This window comes from Dicentrarchus labrax, unplaced genomic scaffold, assembly GCF_905237075.1.
Source record: "Dicentrarchus labrax unplaced genomic scaffold, dlabrax2021, whole genome shotgun sequence".
Classification (NCBI taxonomy): Eukaryota; Metazoa; Chordata; class Actinopteri; family Moronidae; genus Dicentrarchus; species Dicentrarchus labrax.
In genome coordinates this window covers 5,972,681-5,999,193 of record NW_026136716.1, presented here as the reverse complement: position 1 = coordinate 5,999,193, position 26,513 = coordinate 5,972,681, and the positions used below count along the sequence as shown (strand labels likewise).

The 26,513-nt window shown below is 39.9% G+C and overlaps 1 protein-coding gene and 7 non-coding genes across 12 annotated transcripts; 6 read left to right on the top strand and 2 right to left on the bottom strand.

The window, feature by feature from the left end:
• Positions 1-184: 184 nt before the first annotated feature.
• LOC127378552 (N-chimaerin) lies at positions 185-18,665 on the top strand. Of its 5 annotated transcripts, none has more exons than XM_051427462.1 (16): positions 204-245; positions 354-418; positions 623-721; positions 3,019-3,057; positions 3,175-3,230; positions 5,593-5,624; positions 5,772-5,885; positions 8,145-8,271; positions 8,831-8,992; positions 12,813-12,890; positions 13,584-13,668; positions 14,189-14,362; positions 15,182-15,259; positions 15,384-15,521; positions 15,934-16,039; positions 16,162-18,665. In XM_051427462.1, exons 3-16 carry the CDS (start codon positions 703-705, stop codon positions 16,331-16,333), a joined length of 1,380 nt encoding a protein of 459 aa, XP_051283422.1. In that variant the 5' UTR covers positions 204-245; positions 354-418; positions 623-702; the 3' UTR covers positions 16,334-18,665. The 5 variants fall into 5 exon arrangements, with proteins under 5 accessions (XP_051283424.1, XP_051283422.1, XP_051283425.1 ...); XM_051427465.1 differs by having other exon boundaries at positions 221-245; positions 354-429; XM_051427464.1 differs by lacking the exon at positions 354-418 and having other exon boundaries at positions 185-245.
• Positions 18,666-20,672: 2,007 nt separating this feature from the next.
• On the top strand, positions 20,673-20,745 carry trnam-cau (transfer RNA methionine (anticodon CAU)). The gene has a single exon. It is a non-coding gene; the product is annotated as a tRNA-Met (tRNA).
• A 197-nt stretch (positions 20,746-20,942) lies between these two features.
• trnak-cuu (transfer RNA lysine (anticodon CUU)) lies at positions 20,943-21,015 on the top strand. Its single transcript has one exon. It is a non-coding gene; the product is annotated as a tRNA-Lys (tRNA).
• Positions 21,016-21,320: 305 nt separating this feature from the next.
• Positions 21,321-21,391, top strand: trnag-gcc (transfer RNA glycine (anticodon GCC)). Its single transcript has one exon. It is a non-coding gene; the product is annotated as a tRNA-Gly (tRNA).
• Positions 21,392-21,680: 289 nt separating this feature from the next.
• trnad-guc (transfer RNA aspartic acid (anticodon GUC)) lies at positions 21,681-21,752 on the bottom strand. The gene has a single exon. It is a non-coding gene; the product is annotated as a tRNA-Asp (tRNA).
• A 120-nt stretch (positions 21,753-21,872) lies between these two features.
• On the top strand, positions 21,873-21,943 carry trnag-gcc (transfer RNA glycine (anticodon GCC)). Its single transcript has one exon. It is a non-coding gene; the product is annotated as a tRNA-Gly (tRNA).
• Positions 21,944-22,235: 292 nt separating this feature from the next.
• trnad-guc (transfer RNA aspartic acid (anticodon GUC)) lies at positions 22,236-22,307 on the bottom strand. Its single transcript has one exon. It is a non-coding gene; the product is annotated as a tRNA-Asp (tRNA).
• Positions 22,308-24,140: 1,833 nt separating this feature from the next.
• Positions 24,141-24,211, top strand: trnag-gcc (transfer RNA glycine (anticodon GCC)). The gene has a single exon. It is a non-coding gene; the product is annotated as a tRNA-Gly (tRNA).
• The last annotated feature ends 2,302 nt before the right edge of the window (positions 24,212-26,513 follow it).

Sequence of the window (26,513 nt, the reverse complement as noted above, 5' to 3'; positions counted from 1 at the left end):
TACTTACACCGCCTGTTACAACAGTTCAGATCACACAATATAACACAAGTTAGTATGAAACACATTTTAAATCGGGACTGACGACGTCTCTCTTGCCACGAAGTAGCATCAGCGAAGTACGTTGCCATAGTTACCCCGGAGAGAAAGAGAGAGAGAGAGAGAGAGGGGGAGAGAGAGAGAGAGAGGGGGGAGACGGCTCACATGACCCAGCAAGATGGCGACCACAAAGTAGAATGGATGTGAATGTGAGTATTATTAGCGAACCGTTAGATTAATAAACCGGTGTGTGTAATCCGTCTGCCGTCGGCGCGTTTTATTCACACAGCGAAACAAATGTCTTCTTTTCCACGTAGTGTAAAAACAACAACAACAACAACAACAACAACCGTACGATCCTCGGTGGAGCCCAGCAACTAAAGTATCTCTAACGTTAGCTCTCTCTCTCTCTCTCTCTCTTCCTCTTCCTCTCTTCTAACCTGAGCTTCATCATTCATTGTTTGTCGTTACTCAGCTGTTTTCCCGCTCCCCACACTCTGCTGTCTAAATGCTTCTTTCACCTTTTAATCTACCTCTTCTCCTTCTTGTTTGTTTGTTTGTTTGTTTGTTTGTTGTCGCCTTTCAGGATTCAAACTAAGTGGGGTCGGTGTTGCTGGTTTAAATTGTTCATCATCTTCCTAATCTTCATCACATCACAGAATCAAGATGGCCCTAAATGTGTTTGGTAAGCAGCCCCACGCCTCAGATTTGGGCCTTTGTGCTCCTGTAAGAGTGAATTAATGGTGTGTAGTTTATTGACCAATGTTGTTTAACATAATTTTACTATAAATATGTTTATTTAATGTATTTTGGTCAAACTGGGAGAGGACACTAGAAACTGAGCATAAGCATGAGTCAGTTTATTTAAATACGATTATGAAACACTTTTATACTTTACATTTTGTGCATTTATTTGATAATTATAGTCACTGGTCTTGTTTGTGATGCATTTCTATAGATTAAACTATCCAACAGTGTATAACTTAATTAAATCAGCTTTGCATTGACCTGTTACAACATTAAAGGGCTGTTTACCCTGTAATGAATCAGCAGTAATAATTAATTAGATAATATATAACAATATGAACATCTTCTGCTCCATAATGAATACTTTTATTTTGATACTTAAAGTACAGTTAAATTATAATGTACTTTAACTTGGGCAACATTTTGAATGCAGAACTTTTGCTTTTAACAGAGCTTTTTGATATTGCTGTATTTTAATTTAATTTAATTTATAAGTACAAGATCTCCTTGTGAGTGTTCAGTGATTGATCGTTTAACAAGTAAGTAGTAAGCAGTATGTAGTATTATAATACCTAAGTATGTATAGTTGCATGTAGTCTAGATGCTGCTAAGTCTAACATTGGTCTTAATTTCTTTTTGAATGATACTATGGCGTCTTATTTTGGTAAGCTTTCATATTAAACCGTAATCTGTGAAGTAACTAGAAATTGTAGCTTTCAGAAAAAGTGTGCTGGCTAAAAAAAAAAAACCCCACAGAATAAACTCTCATAAAAAAAGTGCATCACAATTGTCCTTCCAGTACTTCGGCAAAAGCACTGGATTTGAATTTTTTTCCACCCACTGTTGCAGACACTTTGACTTGTCAGCAGTTGATATGTTATGTCTGGTTTCTTGTGATTGTGGGGGTCCGTTGCCTTGAGAAAGAGTGTGAGACACTTGCCCGGGGAGGATTTTGAGTTATTTTGAAGACAGGATACCGGGACGACAAGTGTTGAATAGATAAGGCTTGTGGAGAGAACACACAGTGCACAGAGACAGGAAACCGGCTGTTAGTTTTACCCATGCAGAGAAGATGGAAGACGGCATATGCCTGAATTTGCAAGATGCTGGTCAAAGGACAGCGGAGTCTTAAGATACATATTCATTTACATAATCAAAAATGGGTATATTTCCTACTGATTTTTAAATGTAACCGTGGAACAAGTTTAGTTCTGAAACAAAAGTATTCTCTTTGGCTGATTCCAGGATTAGTTGCAAATGGAGACCTATGCCACGGCTATTGCTTCACTCTATACGAGCCACAATGAGTCACTGAATGAATGTACACTGCACAGAGTTTGAACCGGAGAGGATTTTACAGCAGTCACAGAGTTCAGCCAAACTCCAGCAGAGAGCTCGGGGGCTGAAAGTGATTCTGTTCTTCTCTGCGACTGACGTTGCATGGAGCCGCGCTCTAATATTAATGTCAGCGTTGTTTATGGTCTGCAACAGCCGAACAAGCAACGAGGAAATGCTGCTCTAGTGCTGATACCATCTACAATTAATTTCTGACGTGTAGGCCTGAGGGGGTGGCGGCAAAAGCTTGTCACCGCCTCAGGCCCCCTCAGTGCTTAATTGTAAGAAAGATTAAAATCACAGTGAGAGCTCATTTATATTACATGTCTGCAAAGCAATATAAATTAATCGTTTGCAGATTTTTATGCTTCGCAGATTTAGATTTATTGAGTCACAGTTATACTTTCTGTTGTGGACAAATACATCATCCATCAGTCTGATATCCAAATGTAATGGCACAGAAACTACAGGAAACAAAGCAGCTGAAAGCCTTGACTTCATATGTCATGCCGTCAGTTTAGCTGCTTGCTTGTTTTTTTAGGCACTAAGATTAATAAAACTGCAAAATGTCCTTCAGCACTTTCAGTGTTTAGCTGTGAAAATCAAAAATCCCAGTTTCCCAGCATTTGAGTATGATTGATTGCACGTAAAATGTCTTGTTTTGATTTTTACATTAATCTCCCCCTGCATTCTCAAATAGATATTCTGCTATTTCACTGATTTAAAGTAAGAAAGAAGATGAAATAAGAGAATCCTGATCTTATCTGGATGGTGGTACATCTTCAAATTAAAACAGCTCTGATAAGTGTCATGTTTTGCCCACTAGGCGGCGCCATAGCAAAGTCAATTAAGGGACTTTGAGGCCGTTTTAAGACACTGTTGTACTTTTTCTGTCCTCAGATCATGATGAATACAGGCCACCAGTGTGGAAATCTTACTGTGAGTATTTATAGATATTATTAAAATTATTATGTGATTATAATTCTGATACTGAGTGTTTTTTTATGGTTGTAACTTGCTTGTTGCTGATGATTCGCTGTGTGTTTTCTGCCACAGTGTACCAGCTCCAGCAGGAGGCACCTCACCCACGCAGACTCACCTGCACCTCTGAGGTGAGAGAACACACTTCCTAATTAACAGCCTGTCAATGTTGCACTGCACGGGCCAATAATACAGTATTTAAGCACATTATTTAGTTCAGTTTGATATCCCGTTACCTTGTATCTTCACTGAGGCTTAATGTATATCACCGACAGTCCCTGCTCTTGGTTTCAACAGCAGGTAAATGTGATTACGAGCTGAAACAATAAGGGTATGGATCAAGCCTCAAGCGAGCATGTTACTTTGTGTGTGTGTGGGTGTGTGTGCGCTTTGTCTCCTCAAAGACTGTATTCGCTGACTCGGCTTGTAGCAGGGCTGATTGTTTTTGCTGTAGTTCAACAATACGTCGTCTTCAGGGAAGGCGTCTGCTAAAGGCGGCGTCTACAGTCTGAAAATGTTGCCTGATTTTGTTTTTTTATTTCTCATGTGGGTACAGGGTCTGTACTTTTCCTTTTAGGATCAATCGGTTGTTGTTGCTTCAGCAGGTTTTAGCAGAGGAATGAGTGTAACAGGAAAGAAGGCTATCATGCTAAAGAGACCCTAACCAAGCACCCAGTTAAGTGGGTAGAAGCGTTGGCCTTTTATTGTTAATCAAAACAACATAAATGTAAGCTTCTTTATGTTTGTGTAAGATCAGTAGAGGCTCCTCCAGGTGGTGCGACACGTTGCTGATGTCCACTAAATGACACGCGCCAGCACCTCTGCCCACGGGGGAGGCAGCCACCAGATGTGTGTGGGAGGGGGACAGCAAGGTTTGGGGGAGTCCAAGTGGGGATTAAAAATGTGACTGTGTGTCTGGTGTTTGTGTTAATCTGTAAAAGACCTTGGTAGGATGGATGGTAGGATGCGTGTGTTGCTGCATGAACATCTGTTGTCTTTGGTGCCCTGGCCTGGTCAGATAGCCGGTGCTGACCCAGTTAAAAGCAGCGGGTGGAAGAGCCCCCCCGTGCTATCATCTGCTGGGAGTTCAGCCATATGTGGTTTAATGATGCACCAATAAGCACTTGTCTATGTCTGGTACTTTTTAGTCTGTGGGATGTCGGGGTGACAATAAGAAGTAGAGAGTCCTTTTAGCTGGAAGACCTCGGGAATAATTAGCAGGAGGTATTGTTAGAATCTCCTCATAAAATCTATTAAAGACAATTGTGATAATCAATCAATTGTTTTCATCATCCAGCTTATTATATGTGAGCCTTTGCTGCTTTTCTCTGTTTTATATACTCCTAAATTGAACATATCTGGAGATTTGATTCTTTTTATATTATTTTTTCTTCATCTTTTTGTCATTTGTGCAATATTTTTGTGAATCTGATTTTTTTCCAGTGTCAATTTTATCCATAATCCTGAGTAATGTTAGCTATACTTCACTCTGTTGTGAGCTGGTGTTTGCCTCCCACTGACTGTTGAGTGTCTTGGAGTGTCCACCAAGGACATAAATCTTTGTAGGGAAAGAGCTGTTAAGTGGAAAGCTCTCCGTGGAGCTCTTGAGTTATTCTTTATTAAATTGCGAGCTAATAACAAGCTGACAATGCTGGCAGGACAAATATATAGTCTGCTGCTACAAGTGCCTAATGTAGGATGTTCAAAAACTTACATTTGTCTAAACTGGTGCAACATATACACTGTTGGTAACACACTCTTTACATAATTGTTCCGTGCGTGTAATTCCCGGCTCTGCCAGGTAGACATTTCACTCTGTATTCATTTATTTCATCATTTCATTCAAAATGCAGTGTTTATTCAAAGAGGATGTGCCTCTCTTCCAAACGGCTCATTCCCTCCAGCTCAGCACTCTGTAATGTGCAGTCAAGGATGTCTGTTGAGCATTAGTGACGGGTATCAGCCTGTCCGCTCCACGCATGGCTTACTGATGGGCCTCAGAGCAGTTTTGGTGGGTGTCCAGAGGTACACATGCATGGCTGATAAGAGAGGGCGAACATACTTCCTCTCTGTACATTAAACATCACGATTGACTTTCTTGACTATATTGTATTATTTTTCACATTGCAGGCTCGCTCTATGTTCCCTCACTTTCCTCTCTCCCTGTGTCTTTCATGCACATACAAACAACAGAGCATCCAAATTAATATTCAAAGCCGTTTGTTGCATCTTTGTTGATTTATTGGCTCGACAGCAGTTTTGTTGAGAACAACAGAACGTTCAGCTCTTTTTGTCTGACTCGTGCAATATTCCCTGCGCCCACACAAACTCACACTCACTTACAAATATGTGCCAGAGTAAACCTTTAAGCACGCATGGAAATGTCAGTTTTACCTAAGTTTGTTGGTATTTGTCAGTCTAATTCCCTATGTGATCTAACAACTGCATACCTTTTTATAGTGTTTTACAGACTTATTTTTCTTTTCCCTGCAGGTGGAAAACCGACCTAAATACTACGGAAGAGAGTAAGTTGGCCTCCCGACTATTTAATCCAAAGTTTCTTACATGCATAACAAACACAATTTGGGGAGGAAGTATTTCCTAGACTTGCTGGACAAGCTACAGTATGTGACAGGTTATGGTGGTGTTGTGAATGTTGCTTTTACGTTCAGGTACCATGGGATGATCTCAAGAGAGGAGGCCGACCAGTTACTGAGTCAGGCCGAAGGCAGCTACCTCATCAGAGAGAGTCAGAGACAGCCGGGCACGTACACGCTGGCTCTAAGGTAGGTTTTATTTTTTTCCCTGTGCAATTAGATGATTTAGGGGAGATGCAGACAGTCAAGAACAATGTGAGCTTAGTGGTGCCAATAAGATAAGATAAGATAAGACTTCCTTTATTGATCCCCCTTAGGAGAAATCCAAGATTGACACAGCAGCAATAGGGCAAAGTAGTGCAAAAGAGAGTACAAAAAATATCATAAAATATAAGACTGTAAATGAAAGTAGTATACTTCGTAGGGTATGAGTTGTAGGTTGGAGTTTAAACCAGTCTTTGTCTGTGGGGGTTGGAGGTACTGGGTGCTGTGGCGTTGTGGAGTCTGATGGCTGATGGAACAAACGAGCCTCTAAACCACTTTGAGTGGTAGTCCCGATGCCTCCTCCCCAACAAACCACCACAAAGAAGATGACACTGGCCACTACAGACTGCTAGAACATCCGTAGTAGCCGAGTGCACACGTTGAAGGACCTGAGCCTCCTCAGAAAGAACAGCCTGCTCTGTCCTTTCTTGTAGAGGGCCTCAGTGTGGTCCGCCCAGTCCAGTTTATTGTTGAGTGTCACCCCGAGGAACTTGTAGGTGTCCACCATCTCTACCTTCTCCCCCCTAATCGCAACTGGGGAGGGGGTCCTCTTGTTGCACCGGTAGTCCACCACCAGCTCCTTGGTTTTCCCTGTGTTGAGCTGTAGGTGGTTTCTGTCGCACCTTCCAATGAAGTTCTCAATCAGGTGTCTGTACTCCTCTTCCCTACTGTCGGCAAGGGGGAGATGGGCTGTGGAGGAGGAGGGTGGGGTAGCCAAAGTGTGAATTGAGGAGGGCGGGGTAGCCAAGGTGTGAATGGGGGTACCAGAGGAGGAGGAGGAGGAGGAGGAGGTGGTTTGTGAGTCAAACCTGTTGAAGAACAGGTTAAGCTTGTTGGCACATCTCTAAACACACACCTCTCTTGTGCTGGTCTGTTGCAGCTTCCCCTCTATCCTGTTCTTGTAACAGTCTTTGGCCCTGCAAGACACTTAACCTGTTGTTGTTTATAAGTCCATGGAGGAAGGATCAATGTGAAATAAAAAAATATATATATTACACGTAGTCTTCAGAAAAGTAAACCAAAGAAAGTCTCTTATTTTGAAGAAGTGCTTATACTGCGTGTGTTCTGCCTCTCCACTTCCTCTGAGTTGTTTGACCTGCGGCACCTTCGTCTATACCTGCACACATTTGTTTGAGAAGGCAAGAAAAAAGTGAAGCTGCGGGTGCTGTGTGAGCGCTGAGCGTGTCTGGTCGTGTGCTCACACCCCAGGTGCTGTGAGGTGTGAGGGCTTAAAAGTCAGCAGTTGAGCTGTAAGCTGCTCAGAGGCGCTCATCTCTTAACTCACATGGCTCCACACGCCGTCTTCCATGGAGCCTCTCCTCATGAGGGAGTGGTTGTTTCTTCCCTGTTGGTTATAGAAGTTTAACGTGCCTTAGTAAGTCTTTGTGTCCAGCTGATGACTTTGACGTAACCTGGTTCTCTTCTTGGCACATCAGCCGTCAGTTTCACTTGAATATGACCTATCATTTTTCTCGGAGTAGGTGCCACACTTTTAAATGGGTGCATGGCATAATTTGAATTTGGTTTTGGGTCAGTTGGCTCTATTCATAGTCGTGTCATTCTTCCACCTGTTTCTCTCCCTGTGGTTATAATTACCTTCCATAAATACACCCTTCATAAACTAGTGTTCCGCTCTGGGTTTGCAGAAAAGGAAAGGTTGGATTTTGGGTTAATGATGTAGCGGCAGTTTCATTGTGGTCCACTGAGGAGTGGATAATGTGTTGGCCCAGTTCAGGGTCTGTCGATCACAGCTCTGCGGCTTCAAGTTTGTGCCATTTTTCGGCTCCGTATTATCTTAGTAAAGGGCTGCGGTATTTCTGTGTATGAAGAGAGAAAATATAATTAGAGTTTAGTTATGATGAAGCCTCTTTTTTCTTTTGTTTTATTTTTTGCTCTTTGGACGTAGTACATGAAACAAAAAAGCATTTAGTCTCGTCATTTTGATCAAATGTTACATTAAAAATAAGATTAACTAACATTTTAAGCATTAATAATTCAACCCAGACACTGGTAAATGTTGCCTCTGTCTGTGGATGAAACACCAGCCACTGTTCGAAGAGTCTATTAACAATGCAAGCAGCTGACCTTGAATGCACCAGCCATAATGACTGATAGATCAAATAGTTTTGAATTTTAGGATCCAGACAATGCTGAAGCTAATGCTTCCTCCTCCATTCCTTCCAGGTTTGGGAACCAGACGAGAAACTTCCGTCTCTACCATGACGGGAAGCACTTTGTCGGAGAGAAGAGATTTGAGTCCATCCACGACCTGGTCACGGACGGCCTCATCACACTCTACATCGAGACAAAGGTGTGTGTGTGTGTGTGTGTGTGTGTGTGTGTGCATCTGTCCTCTACTCTTTCCTTCTTAATCGTACATTCAAAGCAACATTGCGAAGTACTCTTGTAGGTTTTGGCTTGTTTCATATAACATAGGCTGCACAGTTAGAGCCATTGATCAGCTCTGAATAGTTGTAATCACTGTGAATGTAAACACTGATTATGGATGATTACTTGGCCACTAGTTTTCAGCCCACGCTCGCCAGGTTGAAGAAGCTTGATTTACGTAATACCATTTGATCACCGCTTGTTTACTTAGTCGTTTCAATCCTGTGATTCCTTGAAAATAATCCCTGAAGAAAGAAGGAACATGGCAATTTTGTGGAGCTCACTCCCCATTAAGTGTTTATTTGTTTCATTAGATAATAAGAAAGTACTATGGGGAACAAAACTGTGTAAATGAAGACTATTATTGCAAGATTGAGTCCAGGGACAGAAAAGATAATCATTCATAGTGTTTGGGGACACCGAAACATTGTAATTGTCATAAATGAGCCTGTCATATTTACAGTGACCTTCTTTTCTATCAGGCAGCGGAGTACATCGCTAAGATGACCATAAACCCTATCTATGAACATGTGGGCTACACCACCCTGAACCAGGAGCCCACCTTGAAAAAACACTTACCACTCAGCCCAGAGGCCCCGGACGGACCCACTCCGGCCAAGGACGACCACAATGCGGAGGAGAGGGTGAGGACGAACGCGTTGATGTTGGGATTTGACTGTTACATTGGCAAGGGGTTGTTAAGGAAATACCCAGTACCAATCAATATCTACGAAAACTCATCACTCTTTGCCAGAAATCTGGATTCTTTTTTAATAGTAACTGCAGGAACTAGGGCCAAAATCATCCTCCAATTAACATATGTTTTTGGCAAACCAACCTGAAGGCTTAGGGGGTTTTTCGGGTAAAAGAAATGGAGTAATGTTGGCACAGAATATTGGCTAGACACCAAATAATATTCCCTTTAGGAAGCCACAGTCTGAAATTAGCCCATAAAATGAACCATTCTGAGACTAATTTAATCATTCATCAAGTCTCTTTGACTGGCTGTTTTGCTAATTTCCTTTGCATGTTGTAGAAGACAATAAAAATGGGGAGTAATTAGTCATTTGTATTATCTCAAAAGTGATACCAGTAATGAGTACAGAAATCGACAGTGGAAAATGTGCAGGAACGCTGAGATGAGCTTTGGTTTTTAGGATGGATTTATCCAGAGAAAGAATTAGAGATGGGCTGGATTCGCATTTGCATCTAATTAAATGTAAATGTTAAATGTATGCGCCTGAATCCAGAAGACATAAGTTATTTGCAAGTGGAAGATGAGTTGATTTACGCTGTGGGCAGTATGCAAAATAACCTGGAAAGATCATTCTCTTCATAATATTTACAGAATGTAGTAAAAAGTCTGAAAAAATTATATATATATATACATGTATTATATCAAAAGATTGAGGCTTGTGAAACTAAAATGTTCAGCTGAGAGTTAAAATGAGGGTAAAGGTGAGGAAAGTCGCTGTATGTACAGTACTAAGATGGAAGGATGAGAGTTGAGGAACATGGTGAAGGAGGAGGAGGAGGAGGAGGATGGATGCAGAGGAGAGATGGCCTCCAGCCAAGGGCTCTGCAGTAAAATTACATAACAGCAGTTTGCCTGCAGAAACCTGCTATCTCCCCTAAAAGCCATCAACTAAGTATTCAGGAACTGACTTTGTTGTTGCCTCATTAGTTTCATTCAGCTGTGAGATGATTAGTTTGTTTTCTGTGATTAGTTTTTAACCCAGATGCCACACAGGGAACTTTTTCTACAGGAGATGTGAGTTTTCTAGAGCTGACGCAGACGCTCGTCACTGGGCAGCATTTAATGTAAATTTCAGTTCTGCAAGCTGGGTGTTTTGTGCAGGTGGATGCATGAGAACGAGGCAGTAGATGCAGATCCATTCATACAACAAGAACCCAGACTTGTGTATACAAACAAAAAGTGTAATACAGTTAGAACACACAGCGACAGGCTCGTAACAAAGTAGTGTGTGCAATGCGTTTATCTGCTACACCAGTACTGAGCCTCCTGAGGCCTTGTATGACCTGCAGTGCATGACCACCTCCACTGCACCTCATACATCACTGTCGTGTGTGTGTGTGTGTGATGGGGGTGGTCCTGCTGTGTACGTGTGTGCTTTTCATAATTGGCTGGATTTGCAGACAAAGCAGTACGGCTGTGACATTGAGACCAGAGGTTGCTCTCTGTAGGGAAGACAAGAAATACATATTTCATACGTTCATTCAGCCCATCACCTTCTTATTGAGGGTTAAATGCAATTTAACGGCCCCCTTGGGAGGCGATAAAGAGGTGGCTCCGGCGATGACTTTTTAAATTTTAATTTTTAAGGCCTTGTTTTGAGAGTGAGTTCACTGGACGGTGACAGGGGGAGGCTTCGATCTGACAGAAAATGATCCGCAAACTCATTTAAAAAATGTGCACGTTAGGAAATAAAAGTGCACAGATGATATCCCCATTAAGATTATGAGCTTGCTCAGTATAACACGCCCTTTCTCCTCATTTTCTGTCATCCTCTCTGTCTACATTCGTCGTGCTCTTTTGTTCAGCACCTTCCTCCCGACCATCCATATGCAACGAGAAGATCATTAAATATCTATGACCAGTCATACATATTCACTGTTGTGTATGTGTGTGTGTATATAAACTCAGGATTAGGATTCGCTCAAAATAATGGTATTTTGTGTTAAAAATCCAAGGTTTTTTAATTCATTATATCTTTTTAAAATATCAGTACTTCGCCACAGAACAGGATTTGTAGTATCTTGATGTAAAATATCTAAAATCAACACACGCAGCTTGAAGCTTTTAATCTCTCGCAGAGTAACAGGATTAAAATGCAGTCCCACGGCTTGTTTGTTGACAGTTTGTTCAGCCCTAAAATGTCAAAGAGGGTAAGTCCAAACATCCCCAGAGGCGGCACTCAACCAGAAACTTATGGGAAAAAAAGGCGCTTTTTAAGTGAAAATGTAGCCTTAAAGTATTCTGATATATTGTTACTCTGTGTTAGGATGTAAGATAATGGAAGACCAGGGCTTTTTGATTTAAGAGCCATCTTAAGGACAAGTATATTCTGTTCTGAACTACACGCATAAACCTGAACAACACGCATGAACCTAGACCACTGCAGTTGCTATTGTTTGCGGTTGATTATTATCACAGAAACTGGGAGACATCGGAGGAACAATTGATTGATTGATTGCAGTCAGTACGACAAAAGAAATGTGAGGGGAAACAAAGAGGCACAGGAAGTGTGAACGCATGAATGAAATTATAGCTCGTTTTATGAGCTCATTTTTCCTTCCTTCCCTCTCTTTCTCTTTCTCTCCCGGGACAATTGAGGTGGCAGATTTGGTGACGAACAACAAGAATCTCTGTCTTCTGATTGGCTCAGTCTCCTCTCGATGTAACCTGTTATATTCATCCATTACTGCACCGTAGCTCGGCCTCCCCCCCTCCCTCCCTCCTCTCTCTCTCTCTCTCTCTCTCTCTCTCACTCTCTCCCCGCCTCTGTCACCTCCCTCCTCCACTGCTTCTGCCTGGTGAGTGTGTGGAGGGGATGGGATTAACACACACACAGACAGACACACACAGACAGACACACACTGAGCCATGTGGGCTGGAGCGCTCACCTACACGAGACCGAGAGACAGGAATGTACATTCTGCCGCATCAGTCGGGTTTGAGGGATTTTGGGCACGCATTTCAAGACGTGAAGATTTATGGAATCATTTTAAGTGAACTTTTTTTCTACAATTTCATATTTTCTTTATCTCAAGACTGTTTTTTTTAATTTTTATTGGGGTCTGGCTTTTTTGTTTTTGTTCTTTTTGTTATGACTTGGAATTGCACCATGCAGCCAGCATCAGTATGCAGAGCTGATCTGATTGGCTGATCTTTGTGGTGCTAAGACAGCAGGATTGGTCCTGTTTTGGCTCCTCGGTTTGGGATGTTGTTGTCAGATGGAGATTTGAAGTGATTTGAGAGTCTCGTTGTTGTGACGTTTTCTACTTATTCCTGTTTTTATTGATTAGCCAGGGCATTTGTTTATGCAATTTTTTCGGTTTTATATTCATAGTCTGATTTATTAATAGGATTCTGATTTTGGTCTCGGAGCCAGCATTTGATTTAAACCCTCCAGTGTGAGTTAAATTCACAACAAAACTACAGGTCCCACAATGCCGAGCAGAGAGTCGTACATTGTTAAAAGAGGTAAAAAGCAATCACGCAGGCGAGCTGAGAAGGAAACAGGTCAGAGGAGCGCTTTGTTTACCACAGCTCTCGGTCTAAATGTCAGCGCTGGTTCAATTCCCTCCCTGCCAGTCTCCGGCAGCCCCTCGGACCCCAGCAAGGGCTCAGGAACCCGTCTCAACCGGGCGCCGGCCCCCCCTAAACCCACCTCCCCTGCTTCCACCTTCTGGCAACCAATCAGATCTTTTGCCCTTTCGCAGCTCACATCGCTGGTGCGGCGGGCCACCCTGAGGGAGAGCGACTTGGCGCCCAAGTACGAGAAGGTCCACAACTTCAAGGTGAGCCTCCCCCCGTTTATGTGTGTTTGTGTGTGTGTGTGTGTGTTTGTGTCTTGTGCAATGCCAGAACCGCTGATTCAGCTCATGGGGTCTTATTCAAATTCACCTCAGAGAGTGTTAGGACACACACACACGCACACAGAAACACACATTTCTGCATTTACATTTCAGGCTTTAAGCCTCTGTTTAGATTTCCAGATTTCCATATTACAAGGAGCCATTAGTGAGGAGCACAAAGGTCAGAGCCGCAGTGTACCGAGCTCAAGGGAAACATGGACGAACACACATATACACACACACACATACACACACAAAGAGCACTGTGATGTGATGGAGGTTATTAGCATTTCATTATATAGTCAATTTATGCAATACATGAGCAGATTAAGACTGTTCTGCCTGTAATTATTCTATAAATGTCCTCTCAGCACTCCTATTGTGTCTCCATCATTCTGATTATTGCTGGTATTCAAGTACTTGACCCAGTCTGGATTATATTCATATTTTTCTCACCTTTCCTTCCCAGTGTATACCTGTGCATATATAGCATTTTTGCTACACTTAATTGATGTATTTTTCTATTTATTATTTATTTATTACCTTTTTTTGTGAATTCTGTGACAAACTTACATTTTTAAAAAGAGCCTTTTAACATTAAATGTCCCCTTTTTCTCTCTCTGTCTCTTAAACCAGGTTCATACATTCAGAGGCCCCCACTGGTGTGAGTACTGTGCCAACTTCATGTGGGGTCTCATCGCTCAGGGAGTCAAGTGTGCAGGTAATACACACACAAACAAACGCATCCTTTCTCACACACATCAGTGTTTAATGCACTTCTCTCCAGCTCTGGTCTCAGTAATCTAATCAATTTCTGTTCCTATTTGCCTCCTCCACTCTGTTCAACATGCTGCGTGCGCCTCCTCTCTCTTAAAACCGTGACTCAAAAGTGGGACAGCAGGTTTAAAGTTAGTCACTTTTGCTGTTGAGTCATCTGCGGTGTGTCGCAGATTCTAAATGTTAAAAGATTCAATTTGGTGCCAAAGAACACGCTGTCAGTGTGATTATTATTGTGTGCGTGGGTGATGAACTGTGCCTCTGCAACGCCTACGTTTAAAGGCTACTTTTACTATCCAATGTGGTTATTATGCTTTAAGTAGCAGATATTTATGGACAGAATTATGTTATCCTGACATTGCTGTTGGGTCTCTAAAGGCAGGAGTGGACACGGGGATGTAAAACGATCACATTTTTAAAAAAATAACTTAAATCCCCTTTCCTAATCTGTCTTTCTTGGTCAGACTGCGGCTTGAACGTCCACAAGCAGTGCTCCAAAGTCGTGCCGAACGACTGCCAGCCAGACCTGCGGCACGTCAAGAAGGTGTACAGCTGCGACCTGACCACGCTGGTCAAAGCCCACAACACCAAGAGACCCATGGTGGTGGACATGTGCATACAGGAACTCGAGGCTAGAGGTGAGCGGGAGAAAAATCAGAGTGTGTATATGTATGAGTGTGAGTCAGTGGTTATATAATGTTGACCAAAAAATAAAAGCTTGAAAGTACTGTTCACTGCAACCGAGGAGAAAACACCCACGAGACGAGCTTGGTATGTCAGCCTGTGTTCTCAATGGTAAAAAGATGTACACAAGAATCGGAGTGCTACAATTACTCTCCCATGAGATGTGAGTTGTCTTGGGGAGCTGCCACAGATTTTATTAACTACGATTCAAGACGTGAGTGAAAATAATACAAGAAATCAATAAAGGCATCTGAATTGACGTGATTGAACTTGACTGGAGTTCACCCCTCATCCCTCTCACACTCTGTCTCTGTCTGTGGTTCACGGCCTCCTCCTCTCTTTGTTTATATATTGCCTGTGTGTGTTTAACTCCTATTTCTTCTTCGGTTTAATTTACGTAAGCTGCTCCGCTGCCACAACGGCAAAGAAGCCATTATCACAAACACATTGTCGTATATCAACATTAATTTAAAGAATAATCAGCAGGACTGTCTTAAAAAAAAGAGGGCTGCATGATTATTCTGCTGTTTGTTTTCCCCGATTAACTGATGTAACTGATTGTAACGTAATAAAATAGTAAAAGAAAATGCTTCTTACATTTCTTCCATTGTCTTCTTTTGTCAAACCAAGAGTCAAAAACTCAAAAATATTCAATTTATAGTGATAGAAGACAAAGAAAATATGCAATTATTGGAATTGAAGGTGGAGTTAGTGAATTTAGTCATCTTTGATTAAAACACATTTATCCATTAACTCCTCTCATCCGGTCTCAGGTCTTCAGTCAGAGGGTTTGTACAGAATATCAGGCTTCAGTGAGCTGATTGAAGATGTCAAGCTGGCCTTTGACAGAGGTGAGTGTTTTTCCTAACATCATTTCCCCTTTAGGATCAGTGCAAGATCAATAAACCTGTCTTCTGTAGCTGTCTCTCTCTGAAAATAACAGATTGATTGTTTGTTTGATTCGTTGCTCCACAGATGGAGAGAAGGCTGATATCTCCACAAACGCTTACGAGGACATCAACATCATCACTGGAGCCCTCAAACTCTACTTCAGAGAGCTGCCTATACCCCTCATCACATATGATGCCCACCCACGCTTCATAGACGCTGCAAGTAGGTCTCCACGCTTTCTGTACCTTATTACATAAGATGCAACAATGAATGGTTTTAGACGCCAAGCTGAGCTCTGAAGGCAATGTGTCCTTCATATGCTACAAATCAAGAAGAGATTAAATTCAATTCAATTCAATTCAATTCAATTCAATTTTATTTGTATAGCGCCAATTCATAACAGAAGTTATCTCAGGACACTTTTCAAATAGAGCAGGTCTAGACCGAACTCTTTAACATTAATTACAGAAAGATGTGGGTGAAATGTGTTTGTTCAGGTCATTTTCTTTAAATTTTATGATACAATCAGTGATCCAATCCTAAGAAACACTCAGATATCAGATAGCCTATGTATGTTCAGAGCTCCTCCAACACTTGTCCTTTTAATCTCTGTTTATTTTTGTCTCTGTTGCAGAGATTTCAGACCCAGAAAAACGTCTGGAGGCTCTCCATGAGGCCTTGAAGCTGCTGCCGCCAGCTCACTGCGAGACGCTGCGATACCTCATGGCTCACCTCAAGAGGTCTGAACGCAGTTTCACTGAATCACTGGCTTTAGTTGTGATTGCTAAGTTGTTTAACATTCAGTATTTCAGTTTTGTGGTCAGAAGGGCTTATGCGTGCTTTCGTCCCTCTCACCGTCCAGAGTGACCCAGAACGAGAAGGATAACCTCATGTCCAGCGAGAACCTGGGAATCGTCTTCGGCCCGACGCTGATGAGGGCCCCCGAGCTGGACGCCATGACGGCGCTCAACGACATCCGATACCAGAGACTTGTGGTGGAAACGCTCATCACCAACGAAGACGTGTTGTTCTGAGAGGAGAGGTAGAGGAAGGACAAACAGGTTGGGAAGGAGCTCAGATGCTTTGTCCTCCGCCTCTGAAAAGATGGACAGAAAAAGTGACTTTTTACAAGAAAATGAAGGAAAAAAAACATGCAAGATACCTGGAACATGCATCTTGCTAGAGAGGTCAAAAAGTACCATAGCTGTTTTTTTGTTTGTTTTTTAGGAGTGGATGGAAGGAACGATGAAGGAAACGACTATTTGCAAAGAAGGAATTATTAAAAACCCATAATGGAGACAACTAGATGGAAGGATGCAGTGTTTCCCCACATTTTAAATGCAAAACTCCAGTCAAACTCAGTCAAAAGATACAATTTCTTTTATTTGTTACTACTACAAAAACTAATATACTGGAACACTTAATATTTCCAGCCTTATTTGATATAAATAAACAATTATGATCTCTTTTGATGATGTTCTCTATCATAAGGAGAAAATAACAGCAGTGTTGCAGCAGCGCTACTTTTTCTGTGTCGGGGAAACACTGTGATCCATCTGTATGTTAATATCTTCTCTTTCTTAAATGGATGCAACAATGCTGCTTTCTAATCAGTGTAATGACCAAAGTTTCCCTCAAATGCTTTGCGTAGTGTCAAGGTGTCCCTTGAATCCTCCTTGGGAGAAGAACAAGCACTGACTGCAGTAGACAGCTGGATGAATGAATGAATGGAGAAAGTGAATCACTCACCACGTAATGTGCACTCATTCCTCTGAATGGAACTTAAGTGACTTGGACCTATTGTGTTTTCATTCCTCCTCCTTTTTTTTTTTTTTTTTTGTTTTAAACTCTTTACTTCACAGCTCCCTCTTCTGTTCCACTGGCTGAAAATGTAATTATACAGTGACCTTAACACTAACAGCTAAGTAGTTGCTAACATAGAAATAATCCCTTTTTTAATGTCATGTTATAAGCTTTTTGTTTAAGAAATATTTTTCTAGTTGTGTTGCTGTATGATTACATCCAATAATGGAACCAAATGAGCTGTAAATTAAATGGTTTAAACACTTTTTCTCACTGTCTCTGAACCAATCCTGTGTTCTCTCACTTCTCCACCCGCCCGCTTCGCCTCTGAGGGTGAAAACCTCTTAAAATTCGGTATCGGTATTTTTTTTTTTTTGTCTGCAGACGTGCAGAGGAGGCGTTTCAGATCTAATTTAGACGTCTTCATCCGTCACCCCAGGGGCAGACAGACGGTGGAGAGAGGAACACATCATAAGTGACTTGAAAGATAAATATGTGAAGCAGTGTGTTTGTTTTTGCTTTGTCATTTGTATAAAGCGGTATTGTATTTAACAAGCAGATGCTAAAAATACTAATTGAAGCTCTTGATCGTGTGCCCGAATGCAATCCCAGCAGATTCAAAACGCACAAATAATTTTATTGGCCCGAGCGGGATGTCAAATAACACCTTATTTGAATTTTGCCATCCTGTCCCTACACAAAAATGAAAGCAAAGGCGCTCAATACAACAATAACTCCTAATGTTAACCCCTCTGTGTCAGTGACTGTAATTATAACGGTAGCTGTCGGCATTGTCGGTTCAAAAAATGTCCAGCTGCCACCACGTCCTCTAACTGTGAAATCACGAGACATAATAAAGCTCACACACGAGTAAAGAAGACCACTTGGAGCCCTTTTTGTTTAATTATTCGACTGTTTTTTTATGGTCGGACACCACACGGATCTGGCTGAAGGTTACATATATTATATATAGTATAGTGCTCTGATGTGATGGACGCAGTATTAATTGTTGCCAATCATCAGTAACATGAAGGAGTGTATTTGTCATGACTTAAATCCTTTTAAAGTAGTGCCATTTGAAAAGTGTAAGGGTAGAAATGGATGCCTTCTGCATGTAATGCCCCCATTAACCCCCCCGTATTTGTTCATTTCTGCCCCCACTTCTGTCGGGGGTCACTGATTACCTTTTGCAAAGCAGTGAGGACCCCACCGGGGCGTCAACACCTGAAAAAAAAATCAAGCGCACCCACGCTCCTCGCCGCTGCGTTGGATGTTACATAAGTGTAACATGTTTCTAAAATTATGTTTTTATCTTGTGTTGTTTATTTGAACTGTTTTGTTGACTTTATTCCTCTCTGTTGATCCAACCGTGTACTAACTACCACCACACTAACCCGACGACAACTTGCGAGGCTTCAGTGATCTGTGATTCTTGCTTTCTTATCATGAAATGTTTTTTTTGTTTGTTTGTTTTTTTAAACGTCATTGCTGTAAAGTATTTTCTATATGGTTTATGCATGGTGAAATTAAATTATTAAATATGCCTCTCAGTTGGCACACGGCTGTATTTTGTTCCTCTGCTGTCACTCCACATACACATCCTGGTTTATATACGCTGCACGACAGGGTAAAAACATCATATTGTGATTATTTTGACGGATATAGGATTAATTTAGACACATTTATTCTACACCCAAAAAACTAATTTAAAATCATCATGATGTTAAATTCTCTAATAAAGTCTCTGATTAGCATATTGCACTCGCCTATAGAAGAATTTCGGTAATATTTTGATTAATTGTGCAGCCCTAGTTTAATTTGTATACTTTGTAGAGCCCTAATGAGGGAAAACTATCCAGTGTTTCACAAAGAAAAGTCAGAAAATACCTTTTTCCCTAAAGGAACCCGTTTCTATCATTTAGTAAGTGACATATTTTATGTAAAATTCACATTATTTACCTGATAACTTCGTGCAAAAAGAGTCATTTGGATTCATTTTGAGCCGATTATTGCCTGTAAGCATAGTTTTTTATTTTTTCCATGTCATATTATGTATTTTTAACTTTTTTTTTTAACAATCATACATACTAGATAAACAATTATATTAAAAGAAATTAACAAAATGATAAACTTGACCCTTCAAACAACCCCTCGTCGCTCGACGGTCATGTGATATGAGCTCACCTCTGGCCTCCTCTGATTGGCTGCTGCCCTAATTGGAGGCGCCTCGGTGTCTGGAGGTCAGTCCGCGGTGTTGAGACGCGGGACTCGTCCGGTCACACCGCCGCTATTACCGCTTATTATTTACACTGCCAGAGTAATTTAATATAATTTATGTTTCTAAATTGCACCGAGGAGGAGACTGACCGGGATTAACGGCACATTTCATCGAAGGAAAAAGTTACTCCGCGGCCGTCAGCGGAGGATGGGTGGAGGAAAACAAAACCAGAGGTGAGTTAATGTAAACAAAACACCGCGACGTGTTGTAAACATATAGTTGTTTTCTTTTAAAAAGGTGTGTGTGTGAAAAAAGGAGCTGATTTGTGTGTGTGCTGGCTCTGAAAGCGACCTAACGGGGCGGTGTCCTTTGTCGGTGGCTGAAGCTAACAGCTATTGGTTATTTATCAGTATCGGATCGATTACTCCCTCGTGTTTTGACCATCTTTTATCATCTTGTTTACTTTTGTCGTGCTTTAAGTGAAAACGTGAGCGAGTGCAGGGAATTTTTTTTTATTTTTTGCTAAATTTGTGTGAAAAGGAGAAAATAACTCATTATGCACACACTTTTAAATGTTTTCGGACATTATGTCACGTGTGTGGGTGGGGTAATAGAAGCGAGGGCAACGGGGCGGTGGGGTAACGGTGGGGTAACGGTGGGGCGGGCGGTGTCGGGTGGGAGCGAGTGGCGCTGTGCCTCCCTCTGGTGGCCGAGGAGAGGAACTGATGGTGATTGTGTTTTTAAGGTGAGGGCATTTGTTTTTATATTATATATATTTGTGTGTATGTATTTTATTAATATTATTTTATTTTATGTTAAATAAATTAAATTTAAAAAAACATTTTAAAGATTTAATTAAAAATTTTATTTAATTTATTACATTGGTTGTAAAGTTAGTGAAAGTACAAAAATATGTTTTAAGTGTTTGTTTGCTTAATTGTTATTATTGACTGAAATATCAGTAACTAATTTTTTTTTATTGCTCAACTTCAAGTTTAATTTTAGTTTTCCTTAACCAAGGAGAAATAGGGTTTATTATTATTATCTACCCATTATTAATTCTTTATTTCATGACACAACTTAGTGTATACTTAATATTATAAAGACCAACTAAATTGTACAACAAATAAAAAAAGAAAACAACTAAAAGAACAAAACCTAACTTGTAATTTTTGAGTTTGAAGTTTTCCATACGATTTAAAATCAGTATCTATAAAAGGAGGTTAATCTTATCATCTAGTGAATATAATATTAATTATGTAAATTCAATCGGCATAACAATTGATTTTATCATTCTCGTCATCCCTGACTGCACACCCTATTTAAAGCCTTCCTGTTGATGTGTGTTTGAAGCCTCGTTGGCGCAGTAGGCAGCGCGTCAGTCTCATAATCTGAAGGTCGTGAGTTCGAGCCTCACACGGGGCACTTGTTTTGTTTCTCGGTCGATCTTATCTTTTAAGTCTCGTCAGCAAACAATTTATACACGTTTTTATTTGCTGCATCCTTACGGCTCATGAATAAGCAAGCTTGTTAGCTAACCAATAATCAATACTAATGATTATATGTAGGATCCCAGGGAAATGGTGACATCTTAAAAGTGCAACATTTTCTTTTTGCATCAAGCCCGGCTAGCTCAGTCGGTAGAGCATGAGACTCTTAATCTCAGGGTCGTGGGTTCGAGCCCCACGTTGGGCGCACAGTTTTTTTTTTTTTCTTTCTCTCACATCCTCTTTCTTCATGCAGTAATTTCTCTAAAATATCTACATTCATCAGCATAGACAGCAGACTCTGAAATACTTGGAGATGAAGTTTGATTATGTTTCTGTGTTTGGCTGTTGTAACATTAATACACGAGTATTGTAGTACATGTAGCTCCAAGTTGAGAACACAGTTTTTTACCAATTTGACACAAATGTGAAATCGCTACTGCATTTTTATCCATCGCATGCCTGTCTCCATAAATCTATGTAATCGATGATGACTAGAGTCACGATATGTGAGCATTGGTGGTTCAGTGGTAGAATTCTCGCCTGCCACGCGGGAGGCCCGGGTTCGATTCCCGGCCAATGCAACATCCCTTTTGTTTTTCACTGTTGATCACATGTAATCAAGCTTTTTTTTTTAACAATTACTCAATGTTGTGATTTAATTTTCATTTGTGTTAGATCCAGTTTGGCTGCGCTGTGGACCTCTTTTTCACTTTAGGTGAAAGTTTTCGTATTGAAGTAATAAGGGAAGGGTTGTGTTTGGTTGTTTGCAGAATGATACAGAAAAGCTGTGCATTTTAGATATTATATTTTATATATATTGATAATTAAGTAAGGTGACGTAAGTGGGGACAGTAAAAAAAAGAACTTGGACTCCCCGTCGGGGAATTGAACCCCGGTCTCCCGCGTGACAGGCGGGGATACTCACCACTATACTAACGAGGAGTTGTTATTAAGTGTTCACCCATCCTTTTTTTTTCCTCACCACAGCACTGCACATGTACTGTCTACTGTCTCAAATGTTGTAGGGGCAAAAAAAAAGAGGCAAAAAAACATGGTATGTGAGCATTGGTGGTTCAGTGGTAGAATTCTCGCCTGCCACGCGGGAGGCCCGGGTTCGATTCCCGGCCAATGCAACAGACTTTTCGTATTTTGTTCAGAATACTTTCAAGATATTAGTTGGGACTTTTGTATAGTTTAGGAAAAAATATGTTTTTTAAAGATTTTAGGTGTTGGGCTGTTTTTCCCAGTAAGCAGTCTGATTATCTGAATGTTGGAGGTTTGAAGAACATGTTATGTATTATATGGAAGCCAGATACAATACCATTACTATCTAAGTTCTTAGACATAGGTGACTGTGTCAAATATCTTTTCTGAGACTAAAGTAAGTAAGTGAGTAAGAGTGATGGATTAAAAAAAGCATGTGAACTCCCCGTCGGGGAATCGAACCCCGGTCTCCCGCGTGACAGGCGGGGATACTCACCACTATACTAACGAGGAGATGTCGGTGGTGCCGTACGCATTATATTACGAATGTTATAGCACCATACTACAGTGATCCTTTGTACAGAAGGTCATAACTCGCATGTAAAAGTCACAACAAAAAAAAACCCTATTAATGTAAAGGTCAAAAAAGAAGATAAGTGAAAACTAAAATACAACGAATGTGAAGGTCACAAATTCATATAAAAGTCAAAATAATGCAAAAGTCACAACATAATCCTAAAAGTCACAATATTCACATAACAAACCCCAATTAATGTAAAGGTCAAAAAACAAAACACGACTATAAGTCAAAACTAAAATACAACTCACATCACAAATGTGAAAGTTACTACACGAATGTGAAAGTCACAAAATGAATATTGAAGTCAAAATTAATGAAAAAGTCACAACACAAATGTGAAAGTCACAAATTAATATAAAAGTCAAAATAATGCAAAAGTCACAACATAAGCCTAAAAGTCACAACATTCACATAATAAACAAACCCCAATTAATGTAAATGTCAAAAAATAACAAAACACGACTATAAGTCAAAACTAAAATACAACTCACTACACAAATGTAAAAGTCACAACAAGAATGTGAAAGTCACAAAATGAATGAAAAAGTAACAACACGAATGTGAAGTAAAAATAATGCAAAAGTCACAACACAAGTGTAAAAGTCATGAAATGAATATAAAAGTCACAAATTAATATAGATGTCAAAATAATGCAGAACTCACAACATAAGCCTAAAAGTCACAACATTCACATAATAAACAAACATCAATTAATGTAAAGGTAAAAAAATAAAACACGACTATAAGTCACAAATGTGAAGTAAAACTAATGGAAAAGTCACAACAGTGTAAAAGACACGCAATGAAAATAAGTCACAATACAAACGTAAAAGTCACAACACGGATGTGAAAGTCACAAATTAATATAAAAGTCAAAATAATGCAGAAGTCACAACATAAGTGTAAAAGTCACAAAATTAATATTAAAGTAAAAATGAATGAAAAAGTCACAACACAAACGTAAAAGTCACAACACGAATGTGAAAGTCACAAATTAATACAAAAGTCATAACACAAATTCAAAAGTTAAAACACAAATACAAAAGTTAAATACAAAAGTCAAAAAACAAATACTAAAGGCATAACACGAATGTGAAAGTCAAAAATTAATACAAAAGTAAAAAATAATGCAAAGGTCACAACACAAATGTAAAATTACGAAACACAAATGTTAAAGTCACAAAATTAATACGAAAGTCGAAACAAAAATAAAAAAGTCACAAAATTAATACAAAAGTCAAAATTAATGAAAAAATCACAAATTAATATCAAAGTCAAAATAGTGCAAAAGTCACAACACGAATGTAAAAGTCACAAAAAGACTTAATGACCACAGAGGTGAGGGCAACAGGTCTGTAGTAATTTAGTCATGTGGTCCTTGCTTTTTTGGGGACAGGGATGATTGTGGATGACTTGAAGCAGGCTGGCACATGACATGTCTCCAATGAGGTGCTGAAGATGTCCGTGTGGTCAGCACAGTGCTTCAGGGTGGATGGAGAGACAGAATCTGGTCCGGCTGCTTTGCGGGGGTTCTGCCTCTTAAAGAGTCTGTTGGCGTCCCTCTCTTGGAGGCAGAGAGTTGTCACTGTAGTGGAGGAGGAGGGGTTCACAGTATCATCCGCATAGCAGTCGAAATTCATTCCATGACTCTGTCCACAAAAACCACTGCTTTTCAGAGTTAAAGCACTTTGTACAGTAGGAACAGCGTGTGAACAGTCTTTTAAGATCATATCACGTGACATTTGGTAAAAAAATTGGTCATGTGAGCATTGGTGGTTCAGTGGTAGAATTCTCGCCTGCCACGCGGGAGGCCCGGGTTCGATTCCCGGCCAATGCAACATCCTTTTAGGCAGTTGACTGCCTGCATTCCTTAAGGTAAGAATCTCTGAGAAAAGATCGGTGGAGTGGAAGAGTTCTCACTGAAGTGTGTTACTTATCCAAAAATGGCCCCAGGCAGGAACTTCAGCTTTATTTCTCCCATCTATCTTATTGACCATGTGCTGATTTGACACTGTTTTCTAATATCTAATGATTGTCCTAACAGCTGCTGTAAAGCCCACCACAGCAACCAAAAATTCAGCATTTGAAATTTGGTGCAGCAACCTTTATTTTGTCATCTGATAGACATAACTGTGGCGGTCATGTCACAAATGTTAAAGTCTCAAATTAATATCAAAGTCAAAACAATGCAAAAGTCACAACACGAATGTAAAAGTCACAAAATTGATATAGAAGTCAAAATTGATGCAAAAGTCAAAACGCAAATGTAAAAGTCACAAAATTAATATAAAAATCAAAAATAATGCAAAGGTCTCAACACAAATGTAAAATTACAAAACACAAATGTTAAAGTCACAAAATTAATACGAAAGTCAAAATAATGCAAAAGTCACAACATGAATGTAAAAGTCACAAAATTGATATAGAAGTCAAAATTAATGCAAAAGTCACAACACAAATGTAAAATTACGAAACACAAATGTTAAATTCACAAAATTAATACGAAAGTCGAAATTAATGAAAAAGTCACAAATTAATATCAAAGTCAAAATAATGCAAAAGTCAAAACGCAAATGTAAAAGTCACAAAATTAATATAAAAGTCAAAATGAGGGAAAAGTCACAACACCAATGTAAAAGTAACAAAAATCGTGTCGTATTTGAACGAACTCCTCCTAGGGAATATATCGGATCAATTTAAAAATTGGTCTGTACAATCAAAACAAACTGTAGATGAAAAGTTGTGCTATTTGTGACGTACGTTGAACCGCGTGCCCGTGAAGACGTGTCGAATCTTGCAGATTCTCCATAAAACATAGTACACGTGACGCAGCCGCAGCACTCCCCGAGTTGCGTGGAGTACGAGGTCCCGCCCAACGCTGCTTGCGGCTTTAATTTGTGTTAGTTATCTGAATGTTGTGACTTTTACATTTGTGTTATGACTTTTGTATTCACTTTTACTTTTGTATTAATTGGTGACTTTCACATTCGTGTTGTGACTTTTACATTCGTGTTTTGTTATTTTTTTGACTTACATTAATTTGTGTTTGTTATGTAAATGTGACTTTTACATTCGTGTTATGACATTTGTATTTGTGTTTTGACGTCTATAGTTTTTGTGGACTGTTGACTGAAATACAATACACAAAGGGTCAAAAATTCATAATATGAATACAGCAGTTGTGACTTTTACATTCGTGTTATGACCTTTGAATTTGTGTTTTGTATTTGCGTTTTGACTTTTGTATTCGTGTTTTGACATTTTTATATGCGTTTTGACTTTTGTATTTGTGTTTTAAATTCATTTCAATTCAATTTTATTTGTATAGCACCAATTCATAACAGAAGTTATCTCAGGACACTCTTCAAATAGAGCAGGTCTAGACCGAACTCCTTATAACATTTACGGAGACCCAACAGTACCACCATGAGCAAGCACTTGGCGACGGGGGCAAAGAAAAGCTGCCTTTTTAAGAGGCAGAAACCTAGGACAGACCCTTCGGCTCTAGGTGGGTGGTCATCTGCCTGACTTTTTTATTTGTGTTTTGACTTTCACATTCCTGTTTTGACCTTTGTATTCGTGTTTTGACTTTTGTATTCGTGTTTTGACTTTTGTATTCGTGTTTTGACTTTTTTATATGCGTTTTGACTTTTGTATTCGTGTTTTGACTTTTTTATATGCGTTTTGACTTTTGTATTCGTGTTTTGACTTTTTATTCGTGTTTTGACTTTGTATTTGCATTTTGATTTTTGTATTCGTGTTTTGACTTTTGTATTTGCATTTTGACTTTTGTATTCGTGTTTTGACTTTCGTGTTGACTTTTGTATTCGTGTTTTGACTTCTTATTCGTGCTTTGACTTTTTTTATTTGCGTTTTCACTTTCACATTTGTGTTTTGACTTTTGTATTTGCATTTTGACTTTTGTATTCATGTTTTGACTTTTGTATTCATGTTTTGACTTTTGTATTTGTGTTTTGCCTTTTTTATTCGTCCTTTGACTTTCACATTCGTGTTTTGACTTTTGCATTTGCGTTTTGACCCGTATTCGTGTTTTGGTTTTTTATTGGCGTTTTGACTTTTTTTATTTGCGTTTTGACTTTTATATTTATTCGTGACTTTCACGTTCGTGTTGTGACTTG

Bases quoted from the DNA above. Each gene is read 5' to 3' on its own strand.
- LOC127378552 (XM_051427464.1), top strand. The intron at 5,625-5,771 runs GTAAGTTGGCCT...TTTTACGTTCAG, and splicing joins CCTAAATACTACGGAAGAGA to GTACCATGGGATGATCTCAA. The intron at 16,040-16,161 runs GTCTGAACGCAG...CTCACCGTCCAG, and splicing joins CTCATGGCTCACCTCAAGAG to AGTGACCCAGAACGAGAAGG.